The 23,615-nt window shown below is 37.5% G+C and overlaps 1 protein-coding gene across 2 annotated transcripts in view; it reads right to left on the bottom strand.

Annotated features, from left to right (window-relative positions):
• Positions 1-3,122: 3,122 nt before the first annotated feature.
• grik3 (glutamate ionotropic receptor kainate type subunit 3) overlaps positions 3,123-23,615 on the bottom strand; it is a 104,473-nt gene continuing 83,980 nt past the window's right edge. Inside the window, exons 9-14 of one of the 2 annotated variants that reach the window (XM_085423464.1) lie at positions 20,894-21,117; positions 16,266-16,384; positions 10,550-10,767; positions 7,532-7,757; positions 7,034-7,284; positions 3,123-6,343 (exon numbers count right to left, since the gene is read on the bottom strand). In XM_085423464.1, coding sequence (XP_085279590.1) covers positions 5,978-6,343; positions 7,034-7,284; positions 7,532-7,757; positions 10,550-10,767; positions 16,266-16,384; positions 20,894-21,117 — 1,404 coding nt within the window. In that variant the 3' untranslated portion in view covers positions 3,123-5,977. Of the gene's footprint in view, positions 6,346-7,033; positions 7,285-7,531; positions 7,758-10,549; positions 10,768-16,265; positions 16,385-20,893; positions 21,118-23,615 lie in introns of both variants that reach the window. The other variant, XM_085423463.1, reaches the window with a different exon arrangement.

The raw sequence follows: 23,615 nt of genomic DNA, 5'->3' as shown, positions 1-23,615 counted from the left end.
CTGTCTTTGGTTTTACTGTTGTGGCAGACATTTGAGAATGATCTCTGTACAGTACATGGTATTGAAAAGGTGCTGCAAAGTACTAATGTCATTTATTAGCTTAGCTAGTCACAACATGGACACCAGTATGAAAAATTAGATCGGAGATGTCAGCACTGACACACAACAGAATGGACTGTTTTGTAGAGTGAAAAACTGTTAATGAGGATGATATCAGTTTCGCTGCATTGTGCACCAGGAACCACTGTCTCTTAAATCATTATACTGTATATAAATGACACAAGAGTAGTTGTCCAGGATGTCATTTTCTCCCTGCAGGTCCAACAACAAACACATTACCGAATTAAAAAAAAACCTAAACACATATTTACATAAGCTATCTCAGGTTAAAGCACATTTGACTTATACATGATAATTTCAATAAAGAATACCTTTCTACTTTTGAAACACTAAAGGGAAATAATATTTTTGAAGGTTTGTTTAATAGAGTGTTGCAATGGTTTTATCAGCAAGGCCCACTTGAGATCAAATTGGACTGTATGAATACGACTAATGAACTAAAACGAGTTCGACAAACCCTCCTCTAGATAAATAATTTATGGCTCAACATTGGGCTGCAGGCCATTAACATTAATTTGAACACAGAATATCCATCAGAATGAAAAAATAGAAAAAAAATGTAATTTTTCCTAAAAGCCTCTCCAACATAATTAAACAACACTGCATGTAACAGCTTTTTAATTGATTTGTTTTTTTATTAAATCCATTTAGTGATTGTGTAGTTTATTCAGAAAGTGTAATTTCTTAACATCTGTTGAACTACTTCCAGAGATAATCCAGAGTGCTGCACTACCAGTCCAGATTCCAAGATGATCTCAAAAAGTATTTATCAGTCTCCCAAATTCTGTTTTATGCTCTCTAAGTTTCTCATATATGACTTGGGTTCTTTTATCTAGTGGAGTTTTACTCATTATTTGCTCTTTCTTCACTTCTGTTTCTCAAATCTTTGAGGCTACCCAACTGTTTTAGAATCATTTTCTTTATTTAATTTTTTCATAGTCTCGTAATCTTTTTTTTCTCCTCACTTCTGATGCCCTTTCACATCTCTCTTCATCAGTCTAGCTCCCTTTCTCTCTAAGTTTCCCTCTCTCTTTTACATACCCTTGATGCATTCCTGCTGGCCCTAGTCTGTCCAAAGGGATTAATTGATAGTGAGAGATAATAAATCTTCCCATTAGGCGCAAGGCCCCAGCCCATCGCTCATTATGCACCTGCTGCTCCTCAACGGCATGGCCTGGGGTTTCCCCGGCTTTTTTAACACACACATCTGCCATCCCAACGCCAGCAAGGTTAATCTCTTTCTCTCTATCGTAGCAGATTGGCTCTCTCTCAAGACACATACTTGTTCATGCATGAAAGCCATTTAAAGCACACATGTCTATTTATTCTTTCTCTTCTTGTTTTTTTTCTCAGAGTTGAGAAGCTTGGATATGTGCACGCTGTTGTATGCAAATGCAACAATCTAGAGAATTTGAAAAAAGACCAGCATACAAGATCTTCAACTAAATAGGAAATATAACAATCTAGAATATGGATACTTATAGAATATGTCAAGTCTTCAGGTGTTTCAAAATGTCTCAGTTTCAGCACATAGACCTGTTTTGTTAAGAATGTATAATCTATGTTGTCATTTTTCTATGTTCTGTTATGATATGATCAGTTTTGTTTTACTGTTGCAAATTATACACTTTTTGGCCACTTTACTAGGTTATTTTTTCTTTTAGAGTGCCGCGGTTGTTAGTGCTAGGCCATTTGCTCTCACTATTTTAGACACAGCTGATCTACTGGGATTTCCCCGCATAACCATATGTAGAATTTACAGAGAATCTGGAAAAGAAAAAAAATAGAGAGAGGCATTTCTCTGGGTGAAATCCTTCATTGAGGTCAGTGGAGAATGGCTAGAGGGTTTGAGCAAATAGGAAGCCAACAGTAACTCAAATAACCGCTTGTTACAACCAAGTTTTAGTGTTAGGGTTGAATATTCTTTAAATGCCACAGCCTACTGAGCCACCCCTCATTATGCTTTGCTAAGAAAATTGGAAATATTTCAGCTAAGAAAATTGGTAATGTTATAAAATATAGTATATAAGGCAGAGTGTGTACAATTTTAATGAGCTTGAAAGATAATGATCACTTTTATTCTTCAACAAAGCCTGAACTCTTCTAGGCAAGCTTTTCTGCAATTTCTTTTAGTCTTCAGGAAGAGTTCTCAAAGGGAGTGCCAAAGAGTTTGGTCTTTGATGGATTTTTTTCATATTTCTTAGGGACATGCTTTTAAGATACTATTTATCAAGTAAGCATGTGATGCTATCATGTCAGCATGGACCAAAATCCATAAAGCATGTTTCCAGCATCTTGTTGGCAAAAGGGGACCAACCTGTTAGTAAGAAGGTTACCTACTAATGAATATACCAGTGAATATATTTTTGAATATTAATCTTATTTTCTATAGAAGGCATTTGGCTAAGATAACTTGCTTTATGCCATCCTATTATGCAGCCTTTCAGTTTGATTTCAAATCCTCGAATGTTGCCTGAAAGCATCAGATGTTGAGTCAAAGTCCTTAAACAGTGGGCACTGACTTCTCTTTCCACACATGGTTGTTTGTATTTGCAATTAGACAATATATTTTCATCATCATCGCTTGCTGTTATACATTTTTGTTATGTCTTTGATGTTTCCTTATGCATTCTGCATAATGGCATAATGCATAGTCACTAACAGGTTCTTCATAATGATAATCAAAATCTGATTCGAGGAAATTGAATCTAATCCAGTAATTTTGGGCACATCTGCAAGCTTTCTAACACGAAGCAACCAAAATCACAGAAATGCAAATAGTACCTTGAATGTGAGACTCACTGCAAAACGTTTAACTGCAACTCTGAATGTGTTGATACTGAAAGCTCAAAGATATTCAGTGATAACATGCTAAAGCCACATCTTTAGCACGATGGAACATCACTAATCAGTCAGTAGATCAACAGATATAAATAGTTTGTATTTTTATTTAAAACCTCATATAACCCATACAGCAAACTGTACAATTGAATTATTCACAGTGTGTTAAAAAGAAAATAATTCAGTAGCTTTTATATAGTATTTTGTCGATTTTCCCCATGTTTTACTCGGCTGTGGGTTATTCTAATGTTCTTTTAACACATACAGTTACTAGGAAAACAAAATCTTTTTTTCCTTTTTTTTTTTACAAAACCTTACAAAAACTATATTCATAGAAATTCTGCATGTCCACAAAGAAAACCCTGGTTGGCACCAACATATTTATCATATTGTTTGAGAGGTTTTCTGCCAAATGATAGAAGCTTTGCAACTGAAAAGAAAGGTATACATAAGAAGGCATACCATCATGACTGCTAGAAAATCAAAATTCATATCACACACTGCTAATGGAACACACTTTTCTCCCACATTTCTTACAAGTTTGTGTAAAATGACATTATTCACATTAATTTATTTCTTAAAAAACATATATATTCAGTAATCAAACTGACTGGATCAGCCAAATCCGAAACCCTGTTGTAATTCCAACTAATCGGATGACATTTTGATTTACTTTCACATATTACAGACGTGAAAAGCAATCTTGTCTTTCAATAACCTGCATGAAAAGCTACAGTTCACATGAGGGTAACAGTAACGTAGCAGAACCATGTATCAACCACAGCCGTACCTTAGACCAGGTTGTCATCAGGATTTCATGAAGAGTGAAGGTCCGGGTTAGGGTTACGTAATATAATCCTACTCTAAAACAACGTCCCCCAAATTCTTAGGAAAGCTCAGCATTTCCATTTCATTTTCACTTCATAGAAATATTCTCGCCATCATATAAGAAGATTTACATACTGTATATTTTTTCCATCCGGATGATATTAATCCAATATACCATATCATATAATGCATTTCTTTTAAATAAATTAAAAAAAGGTGTGGGGCTATGGATTTGGGGTAAAGTGAGGAAGTAGTTAAAATTGACCTCTCTAATGAAATAAATAGCATCTAGAACATATTTACCTGTTAACAGAATTCATTTATAACAGTATAAATTTAGCAAAATACATTTTCTCCTGCTGATTTTATCTACATATTCTACTTTGCAGGAGGGAATTGATAAAACAATAATACAGTCAATCTCTACCAAATCAATGCTTAGTATTACAGACTGGAGTTTCCTTGAATCATAGATAGTTACAAATTACTATTTTGTTGTTGTTGTTGTTGATGTTGTTTCTGCGTATCAACAATTTAAACCTCACAGAGGTTTGCTGTTCATTCAGCTTTCAGGCGACAGCAGCTCACAGACTCCTCGAATCTTTCTTGGGCACGACACTCGCTTTAGATACAGTATAGCATACAGTATATGAGCACACAAAACTGTGATCTGTCACCACATTGTCTTTCAGTATGTTCACACACGACACGTATGAATTCAGTCCACATCAGGTAATTGAAAAGAAGAATACGGACGTTCTGGTCGCAGATGACCTTCAGAATCTTGCTTTGCTCATTTAAACCCAAACTTATGCCCAGTATATATAACGCAAACCAATCATTTGTCCAAAAAGCCTGCAGATCACACAGATGAATGGAGTGTTTAAAATGTCAGAAGCAGTTGGGACATTCAGTGGTCCTGTGGCACATTCAGACACAGACCAAACACATATTTTAGTGAATATGTCATGCTTAAATGCTTGAAAAAAAAAAAACAACAACAAAAAACCCAAACAAAACAAACTCTGTCTCTCAGTTGTAATATAAACAGAAATGCCTGAACTAATGCCCTTCAGCCCAATCAAGAGTTAGAGATTTTAGAAAAACTGCAGGCTGCCACAACTAGTCAAAACTGCTTCAATATTTTCAGTATTATTATTAAAACTGTTTGACATTTTTGACTTTTGAACAGGAAATTGATCAATAAGTTTTCCTGTGTTGTTTGTGCAATAATTGTTTTACATTACATTTTGATAAACATTTTTTTTTAATCTAAGTTGGTTTGCTTAACCATAAAATATAATGTATTTAGGATACCTATTACCCTGCATGGTTTGAACAAATATTACAACAAGATTATTACAACAAAATTTAAAACGCTCCAATTTGCTTTTCATTGGACTTTTCATTGGATGCAAGATTTGTGCTCCTAAGTGAACCGTTCTGCCCCATATGCTAATGTAAATGCTTCTACTGAATCATCATATCTTTGGCAATCATCATTTTAAGTTAATAAAATTTAGTCATGTACAAAATTATTAGACACAAAAGGTATTACTAGGACCATTATAGCAAGGTTGTATCTCTCGTTTTTTAATACATCTCAACAATCCACTTTGCATCAGTGACTATGATTGCTTGTGTCTATCAATATAATTAATTACAAATTACAACTAACTTAATTGCTCAACTTTTAACTAGCCGTCCACCAATAACAATACTGCACATACTAAATTAGTTTTCCTATACCTTTTGACTCAATGACAACCATTAAAGCCCAGACAACAAGTTTGAGGTAACATTATTTTTTGCTGTCTGAGGCCATTTAGGAGTGTGTAAATCAATCAATTGGGTAAAGGTAGAAACTCAATTTTTGCATGTGGCAAAACTGAACTTCAATCAGATCTCCTTCCATTCTTGTATTGTATATCTTTCATTTATTGCCATTGTCCATAGAGCCATTCTTCTCGCTGTGTTCTGCTAAGTTTTTTCAGCCTGATTCAGGATTCCTTGAACATTGTGTTTTTTTTTCCTTGTGTTTCTATGTTGCGCACGTAAACATCAGACTTGAAACTGATTGAGTGTATATACTGTTTCCTTTCTCAGGAATGGGCTTTTTTTCTTTTCTTAGAACCTCACTGAATCCTGCTTTTACCTCTTTCAGTTTGGATTACAATGGTGAATGTTGTCATACCTGTGTGGCTGATGCTGCCATTTTCAGTTGCCCATGTTTTGTTAGTGTTCCCATGTCACTGTGGTTAATGCTGTATCTGGTGATCCCATCTATACCATTGTCTCTAGTCACTGGCAGTGCCCCTGAAACATTGCTCAGCAGGCTCTTGCCCTGTGGGGAACACATTGTCACGGGAACACAGGAGTCATCCCAGTGCTGCAGCTCATGTTGTCCTTTCCTGGGAGTCGTCGGTCGTTGTAGGCGTGCATGTTGATCACTGCATCCGTCTTCACCATGACTGGAGGCTGAGGTTTGTGTTTCACCCGTCTCTCGCAGGTGAACGACAGTCTGATCTCGTCCACCATGGCACTGCACAAAGACCTCTGGGCAAAAAGGGAGGATGCGGAGAGGGCAGCGAGAAGGAGAAGAGGGGAAAGGGACGGGGGGTAAATGCCTTAGCTTTAAATTGTTCTGACAGCAGAGAGTGTCGGCAGTCTAAGGAGCACAAAATGGATAAAAACATTTATGTTGGGTTAATTCTGGTATGTTTGCATTGTGTGCATGTGCATGGCTGTCATCAATATCAAACTGCAACACCACCCCGCGTAGAGTTCACACAATTCATTGTTTCTGTGTCAAAAAAGTTTGGTGTGAGAACATGCAACTATTTTCTTAACATGACTCAAATTAATGATTTACAACAGCAAAGGCGCTCATGATATTCTGACATCGCCAGTGACTAATAATGGATTACGTCTCTATGCTCCAATTTGCAATTATGCTTGTTAAAATAAGTAAATGTTGTGGTGTTATGGCCAAGTCCTCCTGGGGATTAGCCAAAGGCATGCAAATCCTTTTATAACATGTTTGAACGAAAAAGCCATGAATAGAGCACAGCTTTGGTTTAGCGGCTATATGGAACGCAGCAAAATAACAAAATGGCACATGCACCAACTTCTTAGCAAAAAGGTGAATCAAATGCTAGTACAGTGTAATTAAATTAATTTCTAAGTAATTTTCCATGCATACTTAAAAAAATATATTCTTCTGTTAATTTATGAGGACATATACCTGCTCACGTTCCGCAGTCTTCCGTAGTTTGTAGATGAATTCAGCAATTGCCACAAAAACAGATAGCACTAGGCCAGATGCCAGCACAATGAATATACCACCCAGGTTCTGGATACCCATGGGGCCTGTTTCGCGATGCCGTTCATCCAGGCAGCTGCTCCCACTCCACCACTTCTCCTTTAGCATGTGTAGGCGCCCATCCTCCAAGATGCTTAGGATTGCTATGGAGATTTTGTCTCTGTACGGAGAGCCTGGAAGCAACATAAGGCCTATTTTACTTTGGAAGAAACACCAGCTGGACTCTGTGATAATAAGGTTTATAAACATGCTGTGACACACTCTCACTAGTAGCTTAAAAAAAAGTTTTATGTTGCTGCCACATCTGAATAGTAATACCTCAACCTCCTTCTTCAAAAAGTAACACATAACTTTTGAAAACTTTTCAATTTTTATAACTTCTAGTCTCAAATATACTCGTTAGCCATTTAAAAGTCCTACCGAGGGGAGTGCCGATGCCGTAGCCTTTGCTGTCGATAAGTCCTCCCACCTGTGTCAGGTTACAGTTCCTTCTAGTGATGTAATCAATAGTGGTGGACTCCGTAATGAGGGCATAGTCTGACTTCAACACCCTCTGAATACCATCTTCAATAGACTTCACCAGTGAAGTTCTTGGCCGGCTGCTCATAAAGGCCCACATCTTCTCAAAAGTAGAAACTCTAGATTTCTGTAAAGGATGAAAAGATGCAGTTTTTAAAAAGTGACTCATTTTAACAGTTCCCTAGCTGCAGGCGAGAGAAAGTAGCTAAAAAAAGTACAATGCTTCTGCCACTAAAAAAAAAAAATCAATTTTAAATAAATAAATTTCAGATGTTAGATGCCCCAAGGTGTTAAATCTGAAAATACTGCTAACCATAAAATCTCTCTAGTCCCTCTGGAAGAAAAACTTAGGGGGATTTTTTCTCCTTCTTTTAGAAAAAAATGGAATAGAAAATGTCAGAGATGACACTTGTTCATTTACAGCACTTAACAATACAGTTTCTTAGCTTGTGATCAAATAGATTTAAATGATTACCCATATCTTCTTTGTCACAAGATTAAAGGACAGTAAATTAAAGCTCTGTACATATCTGTCCTCATAAGTGCTACTGAAGCAGCAATAATAGACAGCCTTGCCATTAGTGTTACATCGGGCTATGTGGTATTTCATGCAATTTTCTAGGAGGTCACATTTATGCCATGTCTAATCCTAGATAATTACTATTTAAAGAGTATAAGCCATTTCAAATTGTGAAAGATGCCACTATAAGAAGCCCTCTATTATTGTTAACTGCAGTATAAGCACAATCTTGGCTGCTTAAAACTGAGATATGATAGTCTGATATTAAAGCTTTAAAGTACCAATTAAGATGTATGGCAAATGCTGCCAAGTTGGCATCTTACCATATGGTAGCTTAGTACGGCTTATTTGTGTTACAGCAGTGTGTAAATTACGAATGACTCATAATAAAGAACGTCTCCCCATCTTTCCCCAGTGAACAATGGGAGCTACATCAGGCATTTTTTCAGCCTATCATTAGTAGGTGGTAATAGTCATAGACAGGCTCCTTAGTGCACTTGTTTTAATCCAATGGGCAGCTCATAAGATAAGTTCTGGCCTATAGTGGTTGACTCTTTTTCTAGAGAAACGAAACATTTGCTACAACACTATTATAATTTCACGATCATGATTTGAAAGCTGTCTTATTCTGGATAAATGTAAAACTAGACTTAGATTGTGTTATAAATGTGTTGAAATAATCATCCATCCATCCATCCATTCGCTTCCGCTTATCCTTTTCAGGGTCGCGGGGGGCGCTGGAGCCTATCCCAGCTGTCATAGGGCGATGGGCGATCGTGGCTCAAGAGTTGGGAGTTCGCCTTGTAATCGGAAGGTTGCCGGTTCGAGCCCCGGCTCGGACAGTCTCGGTCGTTGTGTCCTTGGGCAAGACACTTCACCCGTTGCCTACTGGTGGTGGTCAGAGGGCCCGGTGGCGCCAGTGTCCGGCAGCCTCGCCTCTGTGGCTACAATGTAGCTTGCCATCACCAGTGTGTGAATGTGTGCGTGAATGGGTGGATGACTGGATATGTAAAGCGCTTTGGGGTCCTTAGGGACTAGTAAAGCGCTATATAAATACAGGCCATTTACCATAGGGCGAAAGGCGGGGTACACCCTGGACAGGTCGCCAGTCTGTCGCAGGGCTAACACACAGGGACAGACAACCATTCACACTCACATTCACTCGCACATTCACACCTAGTGGCAATTTGGATTATCCAATTAACCTATCCCCACAAGCTGCATGTCTTTGGATGGTGGGAGGAAGCCGGAGTACCCGGAGGGAACCCACGCAAACACGGGGAGAACATGCAAACTCCACACAGAAAGACCCCGGCCTGATGGTGGAATTGAACTCAGGAACTTCTTGCTGTGCGGCAACAGTGCTAACCACCGTACCACCGTGGCTTAAATTATACACAATCTCAATACAATCTTAATCCCCAAATGGTAGTAACAGAAATCATCTGGTATCACAATCTTTTGGTAGCTTTTTTGACCTCAGTCCTCTGTATGTGCAGCACACAGCACGTGTGACTCCATCCAGAGCAAAGCTACGAACAGTTGAATATATTTTTCTAAATAAGTTTAAGACCAAATGCATCCATTTGCAGAGGCTTTATCTGCTCCCTGGTCTCATCAGTATTTATCATGCTTCTCTGCCTCATTGAGTTAACATCATTAAGCCGTTCTGTAAGAGCAAGTAGGAGCAGAGGGCACGTGAGTCTTGGATAATTATACACCTGTGTCACCTATTTATGATGCAATAATCACAACCGTGATTATCAAAGTATTGAAACTGATCAAAAATAACAGTTTTACATTGGAAAAAGTAACATAAATACAGATTACTTCTGCATACATGGTAAACTGCGATTATGGTGATACTCCTTTACATAAGCAAAATGCAATTCGATTAATCATCAGCACATCAATATTGTTTTCAATGTAAACATTATCAACAGAAAATATGCATAAATCAAACTCGACAGTGAAGACTAAAGTATTCATGAACTAAAATACAGGATTTGCAGGGCAACAAAAAAAACTAGGGCAGGCCCTGAAAAAGTATTCGTTTTTTTTTTTCTTTATTCCAATTGAATATCATAATCTTATGTGTCTTCAATAGAAATGTGCAGTGTTTTCATTTTCTTACTCTGAGAAACTGTAACTCTGTTACATGTGTTATTCAGCACCACAGCAGCAGAAGCATCTGAAGCAACGCTCAAAATAATGAAATAAAGTCAAGACCCTTCAGGCAATCGCTGAAACTTCGGAATAAAAAAACATCATCTGGAACACATCAAACGGTGTAGAGAAGTGGAGAAACTAAAAAGAAAAAAAGACTTTGCTGTGGGAATTAAAATGTAACTGAATTTATATGTGTAATATAATTCTGATAATAATACTACCATTTGTACCTTGAAGAAAGACATCGTTGCACCATCTTTGACCACGCCGTACTCGATTTTGGTCTGCTTGGCAATGTCGTCAGCTGAGTCCACAGGTGAATCCATTCTTTCCACAGTGAGGAAAGCTGCTAAATTAGCTGTATAGGATGATATGATGATGAGCGTGAAGAACCACCAGATCCCACCAATTATCCTGGTCGACAGGGCTTTGGGCATCAATTCTGAGCCTGTAGGCAACGTAGAGTGAGAGACTATTAAACAATTAGCTATATAAAACTGTACATGCCAACAGTGTAACTCAGGGGTGCCCAATCCCAGTCCTCGAGAGCTACCGTCCTGCAGCTTTTAGATGCATCCTTGTTCCCACACACCCGAATCAAATGAATGGCTTGTTATCAGGCCTTTGCCAAACATGATGGCATGCTGAAGAGGTAATCAAACCATTTGATTCAGCTGTGTTGGAGTAGGGATGCATTCAAAAGCTGCAGGATAGTAGCTCTCGAGGACTGGGATTGGGCAGCCCTGGTGTAACTGAATAAAACAAATGCAGTGACATGACCATGCATTTTTGTTAATTGGTCTGCAAATATTTTTGGCAGTGCCACTAGTGTTGATCAAGGTACTGTCAATGAGGAAATGGAAACTGATGCGAGCTTGCCAGGTTAGCCACACTCTAAGCTTAGAATTCAAAAATGGCAGATCAGATCAGTAAAACTGTATGGTGCATAGAGTTTTACATTATTTTTATTTATTTATTTTTTCAAGCAAGATGAAAATGAAATAATTGATGTGTTTGATTGTATTCAGTCATCAATATTTTCTTAAAGTCAGCTTTGGTAAAGCAACTGCAAAAGAACTTAATCTGTGAAAAAATAGGATGTGAAATCTGATGAAAAGCTTATTTATTTATACCCTCATGGCATTTCATAACTTATCATTTCTTTACATTGAGGTATTGTGTCAAATCATCAACACCAGTATAAAAATGAGAAGAAAATAAAGGTAAGCTATAATACCTAGCCGGACTGACAGTGCACCTCTGCATCAACCTCGACTTTGAGTGGTCCTCTGCTGAGTAATACTATGTTTACAATGGCTCACTGACTGGTGTTAAAGTTACTTTATATCTCATCTCTGACAACCTTTAAAATACCCTTGTGCTTTGTGCACTCTGTTACTTTACTGAGAAGATTTACGAGGGCAATTCTGAAGAGTAACAAGCCTACAGAAGAGGGGCAGAGTGGTCAGCTCTTTAACCTCTTCTACCAAATTTGATTGGATTTGTCCTTTGTGGTCTGACAAAGACTCTGCCTGGTTACAAACAAGGGAAGCCAGTAGCATCCTTTAATTCACTATGACTTCAGAGATGGAAGATCCAGATGCATTCTCTTGTTGCACTAAAAATGAAGTGAAGCAACGTGTAACTCAATTGAATTCCACACTATAAAGCGCTGCTGTCAGCAGGGAGCAGTATATGGTGCTGTATCAGAAAACTCTAATAAATACAAAAAGCAGATCAGTCATGTAGTGCCAAGGAAATAAAATGGTGTCAATATACCATACAGTTCTTTGAAGGTCTCTTGTAAACCGAGGAAATAACAAAGTACTTTCTGGGAGAACAATACAGATCCTATGAGTAGCCAGCGGTTCATATCTTGGTGTCCAGGAGCTACACTGCCTTTTTTGACATTTCAGAAATGTTTCCTTTTTTAGTGATCAATTAACAAAGTAACAGATGAAACAATGTGTGTATTGATTAATATTTTACTATTTTGCAACAAAACATTTTACTTCTGGTTAGCTTTCTCTTGCATCCAGTATATATCTAATGCTAAGCTAATTAGCATTATGGCATTTTTTTTTCTAAACTTTCTCAGAAGAAATGTCGATATGGTTATTTCCATAACCAATTAAAGTATTTCTAAAAATATATACAATATATATTACAAACAGTGTATATATTATGTTTAACAAGCAAAAAAAATGGTTTTAAACTAGTTAGCTAACCTAGCTAAAGCAATATCAATAGCCTATTAATCTTTAGCTGAAATAAAAATTCACTGTCCCTTGATGTATACATTTTCCAGTAAAAAGCGGTGAAACTTCTCGTATTATATTGCATACTCTCAAAAGAAAATATCATATTTTACGAGTTAAAAATTAACTCATAAGGGCTTTTTAGGCGATAGAGACTAAAAATGTTTAAGATTTTCCTTAATAACTCACAGACTGCTTCCAAAACACTAGCAATGTTTTGATAAAATTAACATACATGTGCACTAACTAAAGGTGAAGTTGATATCTTTTCACTAATAAAGACATGACTATAATATTTTAATTCTATAGGCCACTGAAAAAAATACATCAAACTAACACATTAGGCTTTGTCTCAAACAGGAGTAGTCAGCAAAATAATTACATTGCTGTAGTACTATAATAATTTATCTTTAAAAAAATGTTTAGCCTATATACTTTCAATTTAATATAGATTTTGAGTACTGCAAGCTATAACTTCAAGGTAAAAATGTATTACTGAAATACACTGATGACTGTGACATTACAGATGTTTAATCTGGTAATTAAAATAAACTGACAATACAGCATCCAATCATTTGGATGTATTTATTTGTGTAATGCATTATATAGCATTTATATTGATATATTTTTGTTATTATAAAATAAAAAAAAATTAAATTTAAATGTATATTATCAAAATATTTTCATTTTCTCATGGTAAGGTATGTCATCATCACAAACAAGCATGATGCCTACAATTGTAAATGTTAAAACATGTCACAGTTGTGTCTTCTTACCATTGCATCAGATCTCTCCTATTGCACATTATAAAGTTCTTATCGCCGATACAGCAAAGCAAATCCTTTCTCACTACAGCATTTGATTTGCTATACTTTGCTAATTCCACTTAAATGTGAGCAATAACAATGCTTCAAAAACTATGGTCATCGCTTAATATTGAAAAAAAAAATAGCCCGGCTGATTTTTGAAAGTTAATTTGAACTGAATTATGTAAAAATTGTAGTGTTGCATTTTTAAGTCGTAAGATTATGCATTATGCAGTACTAGTTTCGGTTGCTCTCTTGTTCACAAGAGGTCACCACAGCAGGTGGCTCCGGATTTTTGATTTATTTTGTTTCCTGATGCAACCCTACAGGGATTTGCATCTCCTGCCGGAATGGAACTAGAAATCTTTCACTTGTTATTGAAGGTCTGCATTATAGAGGCATTTTGATTCTATATTAATATTATAATGTTACGAGTTCTATATCATGTTGAATGAATCTATTTTGAAATAGTTGTTTGAGTTGTAAAAGGATTTTTCCTTTGTTTTGTAAGCTAATGCATGATAAATATACCATCTCTATAGCTGCTACTAACATCTCAACATACATTCATCAAAACACAATAATTAAGAAGTCTCTTTGACAGTATGATGTTATTTTCTTCTCAATAAACGAACAGATTGCTTTGCATCTAATAATGCCTTTTGAGTTGTCATCCTTTGGGGTGGAGAGTAAGAGTTTCTCTTTGAATTTAGAAATGCATCGTGCTAAGTATGATGCACCTGGTTTTTTGGAGTGTTTCTTCCCGCAAGCAATGTCTCACCTCAACACTAGCACTCGGCTTTCCCATGAGAATAGCTACCTGCACTTAGCATTCTCTTCTACGGAGTCAGACAAAAACTCCTTTTCCAAGCTTGAGGCTTTTACTTTTACTTAATTGGTTTAAAATAAGGACACTTGTGAATGGAAATGTTTGTCCCATTGCACGCAAAGTAGGCTAAGTTAATTTTGATGCCATTCTAAAAAAAATAAGATACAAAAAAAAAGCAAGGACACTGCTCCAGTTTCTCAACCAGAGTGAGAGAAACCCACCTCAATGTAATAATGTGTAAATAACAAAATAAAGAATGCTATATTTAAAATTTTAAAACAAAAAAATCATGGTAAACATACATTCACAATCCTATTTATATTATGCAGGGAGATGTGCTTTAATTAATAAAGAAACGATGTCATCACAAATATCAGAAACTGCATTGCAGTGCTTATTTTGCAGAAGCCACTTTGCAAGAAACGTTCAGACATGATGTGAGCAAAAACCTACCGAGACCCCAGGAACACATCTGAAGCACACAAAGTGTTTGCTTTTGCACCTCCTCATATTTTATGTTCTTTGTGTTGTCTAGGACACCTCCCTCCCACAGACAAGCTGGTAGATTTTTTTTGGATTTTCTCAAACACGTCCATTTGCATTTTAAACATGTCAAGGAAATGGCTTCCGTCTCAGCTGCTGTCACTGTGTTTGGCAGACAAGCAAGGGAAGTCTGTTTATGTGACACAGACAAAATATAACTCGCTGCAGATCCCACCGTGCAGCATGTGTGCAAGGTACCATAGCACAAATGTGTGTCACCGAATCCCAGAATCAGTCTGCGTCGTCGCTTTTTTTCACGTCGATGCATTAAATGTTGAAATATACGTTTGACTGTACCTCTTTAAAAATTCACGGAGAAACAGTTATTGGAACACTAACCTTATATTAACTTGATATCCTGGTGTGAAGAAATTTATTCAATGAACTATGAAGAGCTGATTAGCAGCAGACGCAGCTCTAGTCAGCTCCAGCAGGCTAAATAAGAAGAACTGGAGCTGAGGCATTTACAGACAACACTCTATGAATTATAATGAAAAATTCTCCCCAGTTTAGTTTAATAATATAGGCTACTAACTAGCTCATTTTGTTTTGATTTTCTTTCTCCTCTCCCTTCCAGCCCACTGGTGCTATACTCATAACCCTCTGACTGCACCAGCAAATTGGCAGTGCTGCTATGCAGTTTCACAAGAGTGCCGCCGAATTTCTGTGCTTAATGAATTGCTGAATGTGTTTGCTATCCTTACGGGCAAAGATCCACTGCCGAGTCTCACTAAGCCTCCTTGATTTGTCTTGTTACACTGAGGTTAAACATTTTTGTTACGTTGGTCTTTTTCTCCACAGTTGACTTCATTATGTTATTTCTGGGCCTTTATTTGCCTACCTATCCCTTTCAGGGACACCTAGCAATGGCCTAACAGCAAACACTTATTTATATCCCTCTGCTTTTACTTAATAATATTACATCGACAATACGCTTTTTGATCTGACACTAAAATATATGATGACTGAGTTCAAAATTATAAGGCATCAACAGTGACATAAGTTGGTGGGCTACTTGTTGGACAGTTATAATTGAAGCATATGGATTCTCTACACCCGGCCACTCTTAGCGCAAGCCAAGCAGTGCTGAACACGTCACAGCAGCCAGTTCGAGCATAGCTGACAGCTGGCATTTGTCAAACATGTTCCTTAACTTACCCTTTGCGTCCTCAACATTCAGAAAGCTCTTGAGCAGGGCCAGTGACTGTGTAACATGGAAATAAATGCAACGATGTGTTCCACCCTTACCCGCCAATCTCTGACAAGTGTCTGGCACATACTCTTCCCTTTTTAAACAGCAGGTAGGTGACAACAGCTTCCCTTTGTCATGTAAGACTGAGCTCGGCAGTTGTTCTTGACAGGTAAATGTCTTATGAAACAGTCACGGAATGGAAATCATGGAGCTTGTCAGTTAAGGAGGCAGAAAGTGGAAGGTGGTGGTGAAGAGAAAAGGAGGGTGGGGGTGACAGGATTGTTTCTGACAGGAAAGAGGATGTGTGCGCCGCCTTACCTTGTTGCATTAAGGAACCAACTCCAAACCAGAAGCTGTTGAGCAGGGTAAAGTTGTTCTCCACCACATCTGATCCAGGATTGCAAGGATGGGCGTCATACCATTCATATGGACTGAATCTGGGATTAAGAGAAGTTGGAAAGGAGTCAAAAACCTCTACCAGTCACAAGATCAAAGAACAATAGTATTATATCTTTTACATCATTCTTGAACAATGTTGAATAGCACTGCTATTTCAGAGTTTCATCTTTGGTTTAGAGTAAAAGAGATAATGATGCATTAGACAGCAACTCTACAAGCACTACTTAAAGCACGATTAATTGATTATTAGCAGCAAATTAAGCTGTAAATACGACCTTGGACTGATTATTAGCCTCTACAGTTGATCTGGTGAACATATAAGCAAACATCTGTCAAGCTAAGGATCAACACCAATAATCAATTAAGTAATTAATCTAGAATTTTGTCTCCATCATCTGCCTTAATTCTGGGTAGTAACTGTACAGCTAGTTTTAGGCCTTTTTTCACTAAGAGTAGCTCTCTGATAGTCTTTTAATAATACAAAGGAATAATGCAAGCAATAGATTTGTGGGCTTTAACACAAAAACAATGAGTTACAAAAACAAAGGGGAGTCACTATGGGGGACTCCGGAGTCGGTCGGTTATTTTGGCCACGAACATGGCCATAACGTCTGGGTGAAATATGTATTATATAGTTTATATGCAGTAGCTGGAATGGTTATATAGGTGCAAAAAAATTTTCAAACTATTATCAAATGTCACATCAAAAATTTAAATACACTGGTCCTAGTTTTTTAAGCCTTACCTCTGGAAACCCCCTTGACTTATTCCAACAGGCTTTGTAGTTAAAGGTGACGATTGAAGCATTAAAATACAATTTTTCAGAGGGTGTAAAATGTCATGTTTGAGAATGTGAGGAATAAGGACCCCTGTGCAACTTTCCATATCTGTGACACCCACCCTCCACCCCATGCAACTTTACTGCACAGGAGGACAGAGGCTGGGAAAAAGTATTAATATTAACTATATTTTATTCTGACGTCCTCGTGGCAAGAATTGTGTCATCATTACCCCGACGTGTCTTATTTGCTAATGTGGCAGAATATGGCATTAGACATAATGAGTAACTAAAACAGTCCACTGACTCTCCTATACTGAATCTTTGGTTGCATATTTCTGTTCTGAAGGGATATGGCAGGAATAATCTAGAAAGATTGAATTAACTAGAATGTATATTATGAAAAGACTAATAGACTTCAATCTAATTACACAGCGCAGAAATATTTTCTAATATGTCAGCAATCTATTTTAATCTGAGGGCGAACTGAACCGATGGGTAATCATGAAATAGACAGAGGCTTTTCCAGGCGTCATTCATTAATTCTAGTCTTATTTAGGCATCCAGATATATGAACTGATGAACATTAAAAGACTGTATTTGCCCACTGTGATCTTGCCTAAGTGTTGTTTCCCATAGACTAAAATGACAACAGCCACATATACTCACCAGTGTTACTATCTTTAAGTGTTTCCATTAGCATTCGCGACTCATCTGCCCTTAATAACATGTGCAGACATCAAAGAGGCCTTGGGCAGCTGTTGTACAAATGTGGTGCTCTCTAACATTTTAATGAATTCCTTCAGTCTCATTTTGTTTTACTTTAATCTTAAATTGAAAGCCTTGGCCATGTAATATGTGATAGAGGCTTGGAAAATAGGAGAGATTTTTGCAGCCAAAATATACACGAACAGGACTTAAACAGGACACAAATGAGGAAAACCAGAATGCCTTTTTTCATTATTTCAGAGCATCTCCTACATAGGCAATGTGAGAGTACTGATTCAATCCTCCTGATTTCTCTGCTAATGTCTAAAAAGGTTGTGCTGTCAACCAGGGCCATAAGCATGTTTCAGACTTCATGCAGCAGCCTACATGCAGTAGAGTGATGCTGCGGAACAAGGTACTCTCCCGGGTAGGGACTGCAAACGACAGTTTTTTGGATTCATTCAATACATCATGTGTTGCTGATATATGTTATTAGATTTACTAGTTGTGATTTTAGTAAAAAGGGAAACTCTAATACAACATTTTTTTTTGTAAATTCTCCTGTGGCCATACTTCCACTTGATGTGGACTTTTTGATCATATTTTCTCGCTGTAGTTGGTAGGTAGCCAAGCAAAAGTGTACGGATGACACAGTGGCTGAAGTATTAGAGATTTTGGTCTCACTTTGTTATACGTGTACCTTCTTTAGCTAAATGCACATGTCCCAAATAACCATTAATTTTCCACCATTACAAATGCAGAAAGCGACTATAGGTTCTGCTTTCCACAGTGTTTGATAATGTGGCTATGAGGGAAAATAAACTTCATTTCTACACGACCAAGAATATAGTTAGACCAACTGCATGCCCATAGAAATAATGACCTGGAGACAGCTTGGTAATTAAACGTAACAAAGCAAAAGCCTCATTTTTGCATTCACAAACATTAGCTTGCTAAATATATACTACTTCGGCACAGTTTTTAACTTTTTTGTCAATTTTTTTCTGTTGAGATGTTAGTGCTGCCAGTTATTAAATTACATCTATTTTCAGACTATAATAACAGCACTCCCTGTTGTCTGTGAATGATTTCAGTCTGGATCATTGGAGGACCAAATCAGCATCTGTGATTTATTCGATGTGGCGAGCAAAGCTTACCCAAAGACATGTCTTGCAATTAGCTCTAAATAAAGTTGATCTCATAGGAAGCACACAAATACCAAGACTAACTAGACAAGAAAAAAAAAAAGGCAAAATGCGCTGATATTGCAAACTGATTTAATGTAGCACATTTAATCTAAATACACCTTTGTGGTTCTAAGGATTGTAACATTTTTTTAACAACAGTCTATATTTTTTATTTAATTCCCACAAAAGGACCAAGTTCTTAGTGAAAATCTAACGGTTTTAAAATCAACACATATATAGTGTTGATTCCAATCTTTGCCTGCAAACGCTGGATTTTGTGGTTAAGAGATTTGTTTTTAGGCAACAGAAGTAAATTGTATATTTGGGGGGGATATTTCTTTTTGAAAGTGAGACTGGCTCATGGAAATGAAGGAACAGGTCACCCAGTGCAAAAATGTGTTTTCTTTAAAAACAACAGAGCTCCTCAGCACAGAGGAATAAACTATAAAAGGCTTTGGAAACACAGGTAATCATTCTTAGTAGGATCTGTGTTTTGTCAGGTAATGGTCTTAGTGGATCTTTGAATGGATATCACTATTCAGATCCTTTGGATATCTCTGTATAATAAATGTAAACGGATCAAGAAGCCACGATATCTTTACATATTGAATATGTTGTGTAAAACCACACACTTGCTTAGTTGTGTGTGTTAAGCGTGTTAAACAGACAGTGAGAGTATAAATGCTCATCCACATCAACAAGTTACAGAGCTTTTCAGATTTATTGGTGAGGCAATGTTTTTTCTTCGGATGTATTATCTTCAGGTTTTAAATGTGTGAGGCAAAAATATTCAGAAATCATCTCTAATTTTAATATATAGGCGATTTTTCCAGCACAGTGTTACAGCATAGTTTATATGCTATTTATCTGTGGATAAATAAGTGATCCTTCAAATCATAAATATTGTATTTCATATATTTCTAATATGTTTGTTATATTTATTTGCCTAATATCGATGACAATACACTGACGCAAATGTCCAGCATTTGAAATGGCCTATTTGTGCTTGGAGTAGCCCCCTCTCTGTTTTCTGTCATCTGCTTTATGCTCAATTATGACGCACTTTTAGGGATGCGACTCAGCTATCTAGGCCAGCCTTCAAAAACTTGATGCAACAATTTAAGATGATTTTGCACTTATGTGAAGCCACTCCAGAATTTGTTTGGTCTCACAACAGCAAATGAGGATAGAGTGCAGCTGTTTGCTCTCAAGCCCCTGAACTCCTTTCAGTGCTCGCTTTTCTATAACTTCCTCAAGCACCACTTTGCATGAGAAGCAGCAGGAAATACAGACAATGACACTAAAAAGATATTCATCATATTCATGACCAAAAAAAAATAATTTACAAGTGAGATACTTCTCACCCAATCAAACAGATAATCTCCCTCCATTAAAACTGTGACTGACTTGTACCAGCCTGGAAGTTCATTATTTATAATATATGTGAATGCTGGTGATCAACTATAAATAGCCTACTCTGATGCAATTTTACATCAGGTGTATATATTCTTTTCTTTTTGCATGGCTGAATATGACAATTATATATATTTTTTCTTATTTTAGCTCGAGGCAAAATGAGTACTTTTTGAAGGGTTAGTTCAAGATGCTTTGCCAATTCCAAAGACAGCACACAGGAAACAAGAAATTGCCCTCTGAATAGGACTTTGCAACTCAACTGGAGGTTTTTGTATTCCTCCCCAACTGCTGCGCTGAAGAGAGCCCATGCAGACAAAACTGCCTTGATCACTACCCAGCAACTAACGCAGTATGATGAACTGGCTTGGGTACTCGAACCCCAGTCTGTGATGATAGAGTAAATTACTATGTCTACTGGAAGACCTCACAGAGAAATAGCATGTAACTTTTGCACTTACCTGGCAATGACAAAAAGGACACAGCTAACACCCAGGTAGGCCAGGAGGATGTAGACCCATATGTCGGGAGTCATGGGGTTCAGGAAGGAGAAGAAGCCATTGTTGGTAGTATTGGGTTTGCGATACAAAATGCTGATGCCCATGCTCATGAAAGGCTTGGAGAAGTCGATGAATTTTTCACGTACATAAGTGATGGTGAGAGGAGCGACTGCCAAGTCTGCTCTCTGTATTAGGGGAAAAAAACACAACATTTATATAGATATTTATTGACTATATCAAGTTATCAAGTTATATCAAAGTAGACACATTTTCCCAATAGATGAAATGGGGTCCCATTTATGAGGCTTTATATAGTGTCACAAGAATGACATATGACACCATACAGCGTCATGCAGTGAACAAGGCTGAACATGTCGGGATGAGGTGCATTCACCTATTATATGTGTATGACTACATATTCTGGATGTTACCATTTGTATTGACAGCCCCCACTGCTCCCCTGCACCATGGCTGGACAGGAGGTTAATGAAACCAGCTGCTTAGTTCACGCTCGAATACCTCTTTCCTCCAAGAAACGACACAGCTCACAAGGGGAGGCTTTCTTTACTTTCTACATAGTGAGCAGTGGGAGAGAACCAGAGTTTGCTCATACATCAGTTCACCGTACAGCTTTTTAAAAATAAAATTAGGTCTCGTGTTTGCTTTGGAACTTTATGCAAAACTTCAAGACCTAGTCCTATGTGAATTAAACCTGCTAAACCTACGCAAACCTAATGAAATGAAAATTACCCAAATGATTCACCCATTCGACTTCTCTGTTCTTGGAACTCATCTATTATATAGCATACTCTGTGGTATGTTTGCTGATAGTTGATACCATAAAACAACTTTTATTCCAAGTTGTCCTCTAAGGATCTTGGGGCTGTTCTCAACATGAATTACATTTTCTCTGTGTCCTAGGCAGCTCTTCTATCAGATTCGTATGATAACTACCACATCGCAGTAAATAAAGGTTCGAATGACAACATTTTCCCTTTGCATGTGGCACTGCGGATTACATACTCCTGCAGTCCACGCCATGGTAGTTAAATGCACAGTGGCGTTTTCTGAAGAGACAGAAAAATGGGAAAACCAGCGCATCATGCTGTGTATCGGCTGTTTCTCTTAAACTATTCAAATTTGTAGATCACACACTGCTCCCTCTCTTCTCTACTGCCTTGAACCAACCTGCCACTCAACCGTAAAGTCAGCCAGCATGCGATTCCACAGATCCCTATGGAGGGCTAATATACATGCCGCCTGTCCTTGTTCTGCTTTGTGCTTACCAACACAAACTGGGCACAAGCAAGATAACCTGATAGTGCCCTGCTATGTGCCACATGGCTTGGTGTTATCTTGGTTTGCAGGTGGTGGGCGTCGTGGTGTTCTGTACCTAACAGCCTCGAGGATTCATAAAGTTACAACCATCATGATCTACATGTTTACAGCCCACTGAATGTACACAGAACGCAGAGTGCATAACAGTCTTAGTCTGTAGCTATTTATTACCGGTATTTTGCAAATGAATAAATATAGCACACTAAAAGGTCATTAACTAGTAATAACTGAACAACCAACATTTTATTTCTTGATGAAACACTTGGATGTAGTTTTTAGTACCAAATATCTGCATTTTATAGTGGGTTATAAGGATTGCATAGGATGGACATATGTTGCTGCCATGTTGACCTTTTTTTTCTTAATTACGGATGCACTGATAATTGGTTGCAGCAAACGTCCTTGTTAGCTGCCACCAGCCTATCTGCAAACAAAATGATGTTTTCTGATGGCAGTGGCTGATGTTTATCTCTTGTGTCACATCAATTTCACGCTCACTGTATTTTTAAAGATAGTGCGTAAAGCTGAATGGGTTTTAAAAAAAGTTGATTTATGTTCATCAGGAAGTTTTCTTTGTTTCCAGTGCATGGAAAAAGTGAGAAAAATAAATAGATCCATGTCTGCTTCTGGTCAAACTGTTTGTTTGGTTTTTTTTCAAACGTGACTATCAATATGGGCTCTGAATTTCACAGCTGGTGCATCTCTGCCTTTTATGAAATATTTAGAGCTGATAGAAGTGCATACTGTGTGTTGCTTCAGTAGAGTGGGTTCTAATTGCAGAAACCCCCTCCTCTGAACTATGCAATGGTTACTGAAGATAACAGGCGGCAATTTCTGATATAGGAATGCTGAGGGAAGATAACACATACGGTATGCCTAGCCACTTTTACATGCATTTAAAAAACCGCTAGTGGAAAATAAATGCACAGTGAAATACATACAAAGCACATGAGCATAGATGTACCTCTTATACTATACAATGTAGTCTCGAAATATACAAAGGGTTAATTATGAGGCAGGGATGGTGTAATCAAGAAACTGTCACTTTGCATCAGCTGAAGGTTCAGAGTGTCGTGGCGTGTAACTGTGATTTACTCAAGGGTGCCTTGGCAGGCGGGACATGTTTTTGCTGTTGTGGCAGCTGAACTTTTGTCCTTGCAGCTATGGGTCTGTCACTGTCACCACCATATCACGCTGCTGTCTCACATAAAAAATAAATAAATAAATACAAAACTAAAGATAAAAATAACTAGCAATCAAAATGACACCTGTCCATCTAGCATATGCTGATCATAAGATTTTTGAGGCCTTGGAAAATGTGCTATTTAACTGAAAATAGGGTAAC

The sequence above is a fragment of the Rhamphochromis longiceps genome, linkage group LG11 (assembly GCF_057381845.1).
Source record: "Rhamphochromis longiceps isolate RC_006_pf linkage group LG11, R_longiceps_female_GT1.1, whole genome shotgun sequence".
Lineage (NCBI taxonomy): Eukaryota > Metazoa > Chordata > Actinopteri > Cichliformes > Cichlidae > Rhamphochromis > Rhamphochromis longiceps.
Note: the sequence above shows the minus strand (reverse complement) of the source record. Positions and strands in the feature narration are given on the sequence as shown.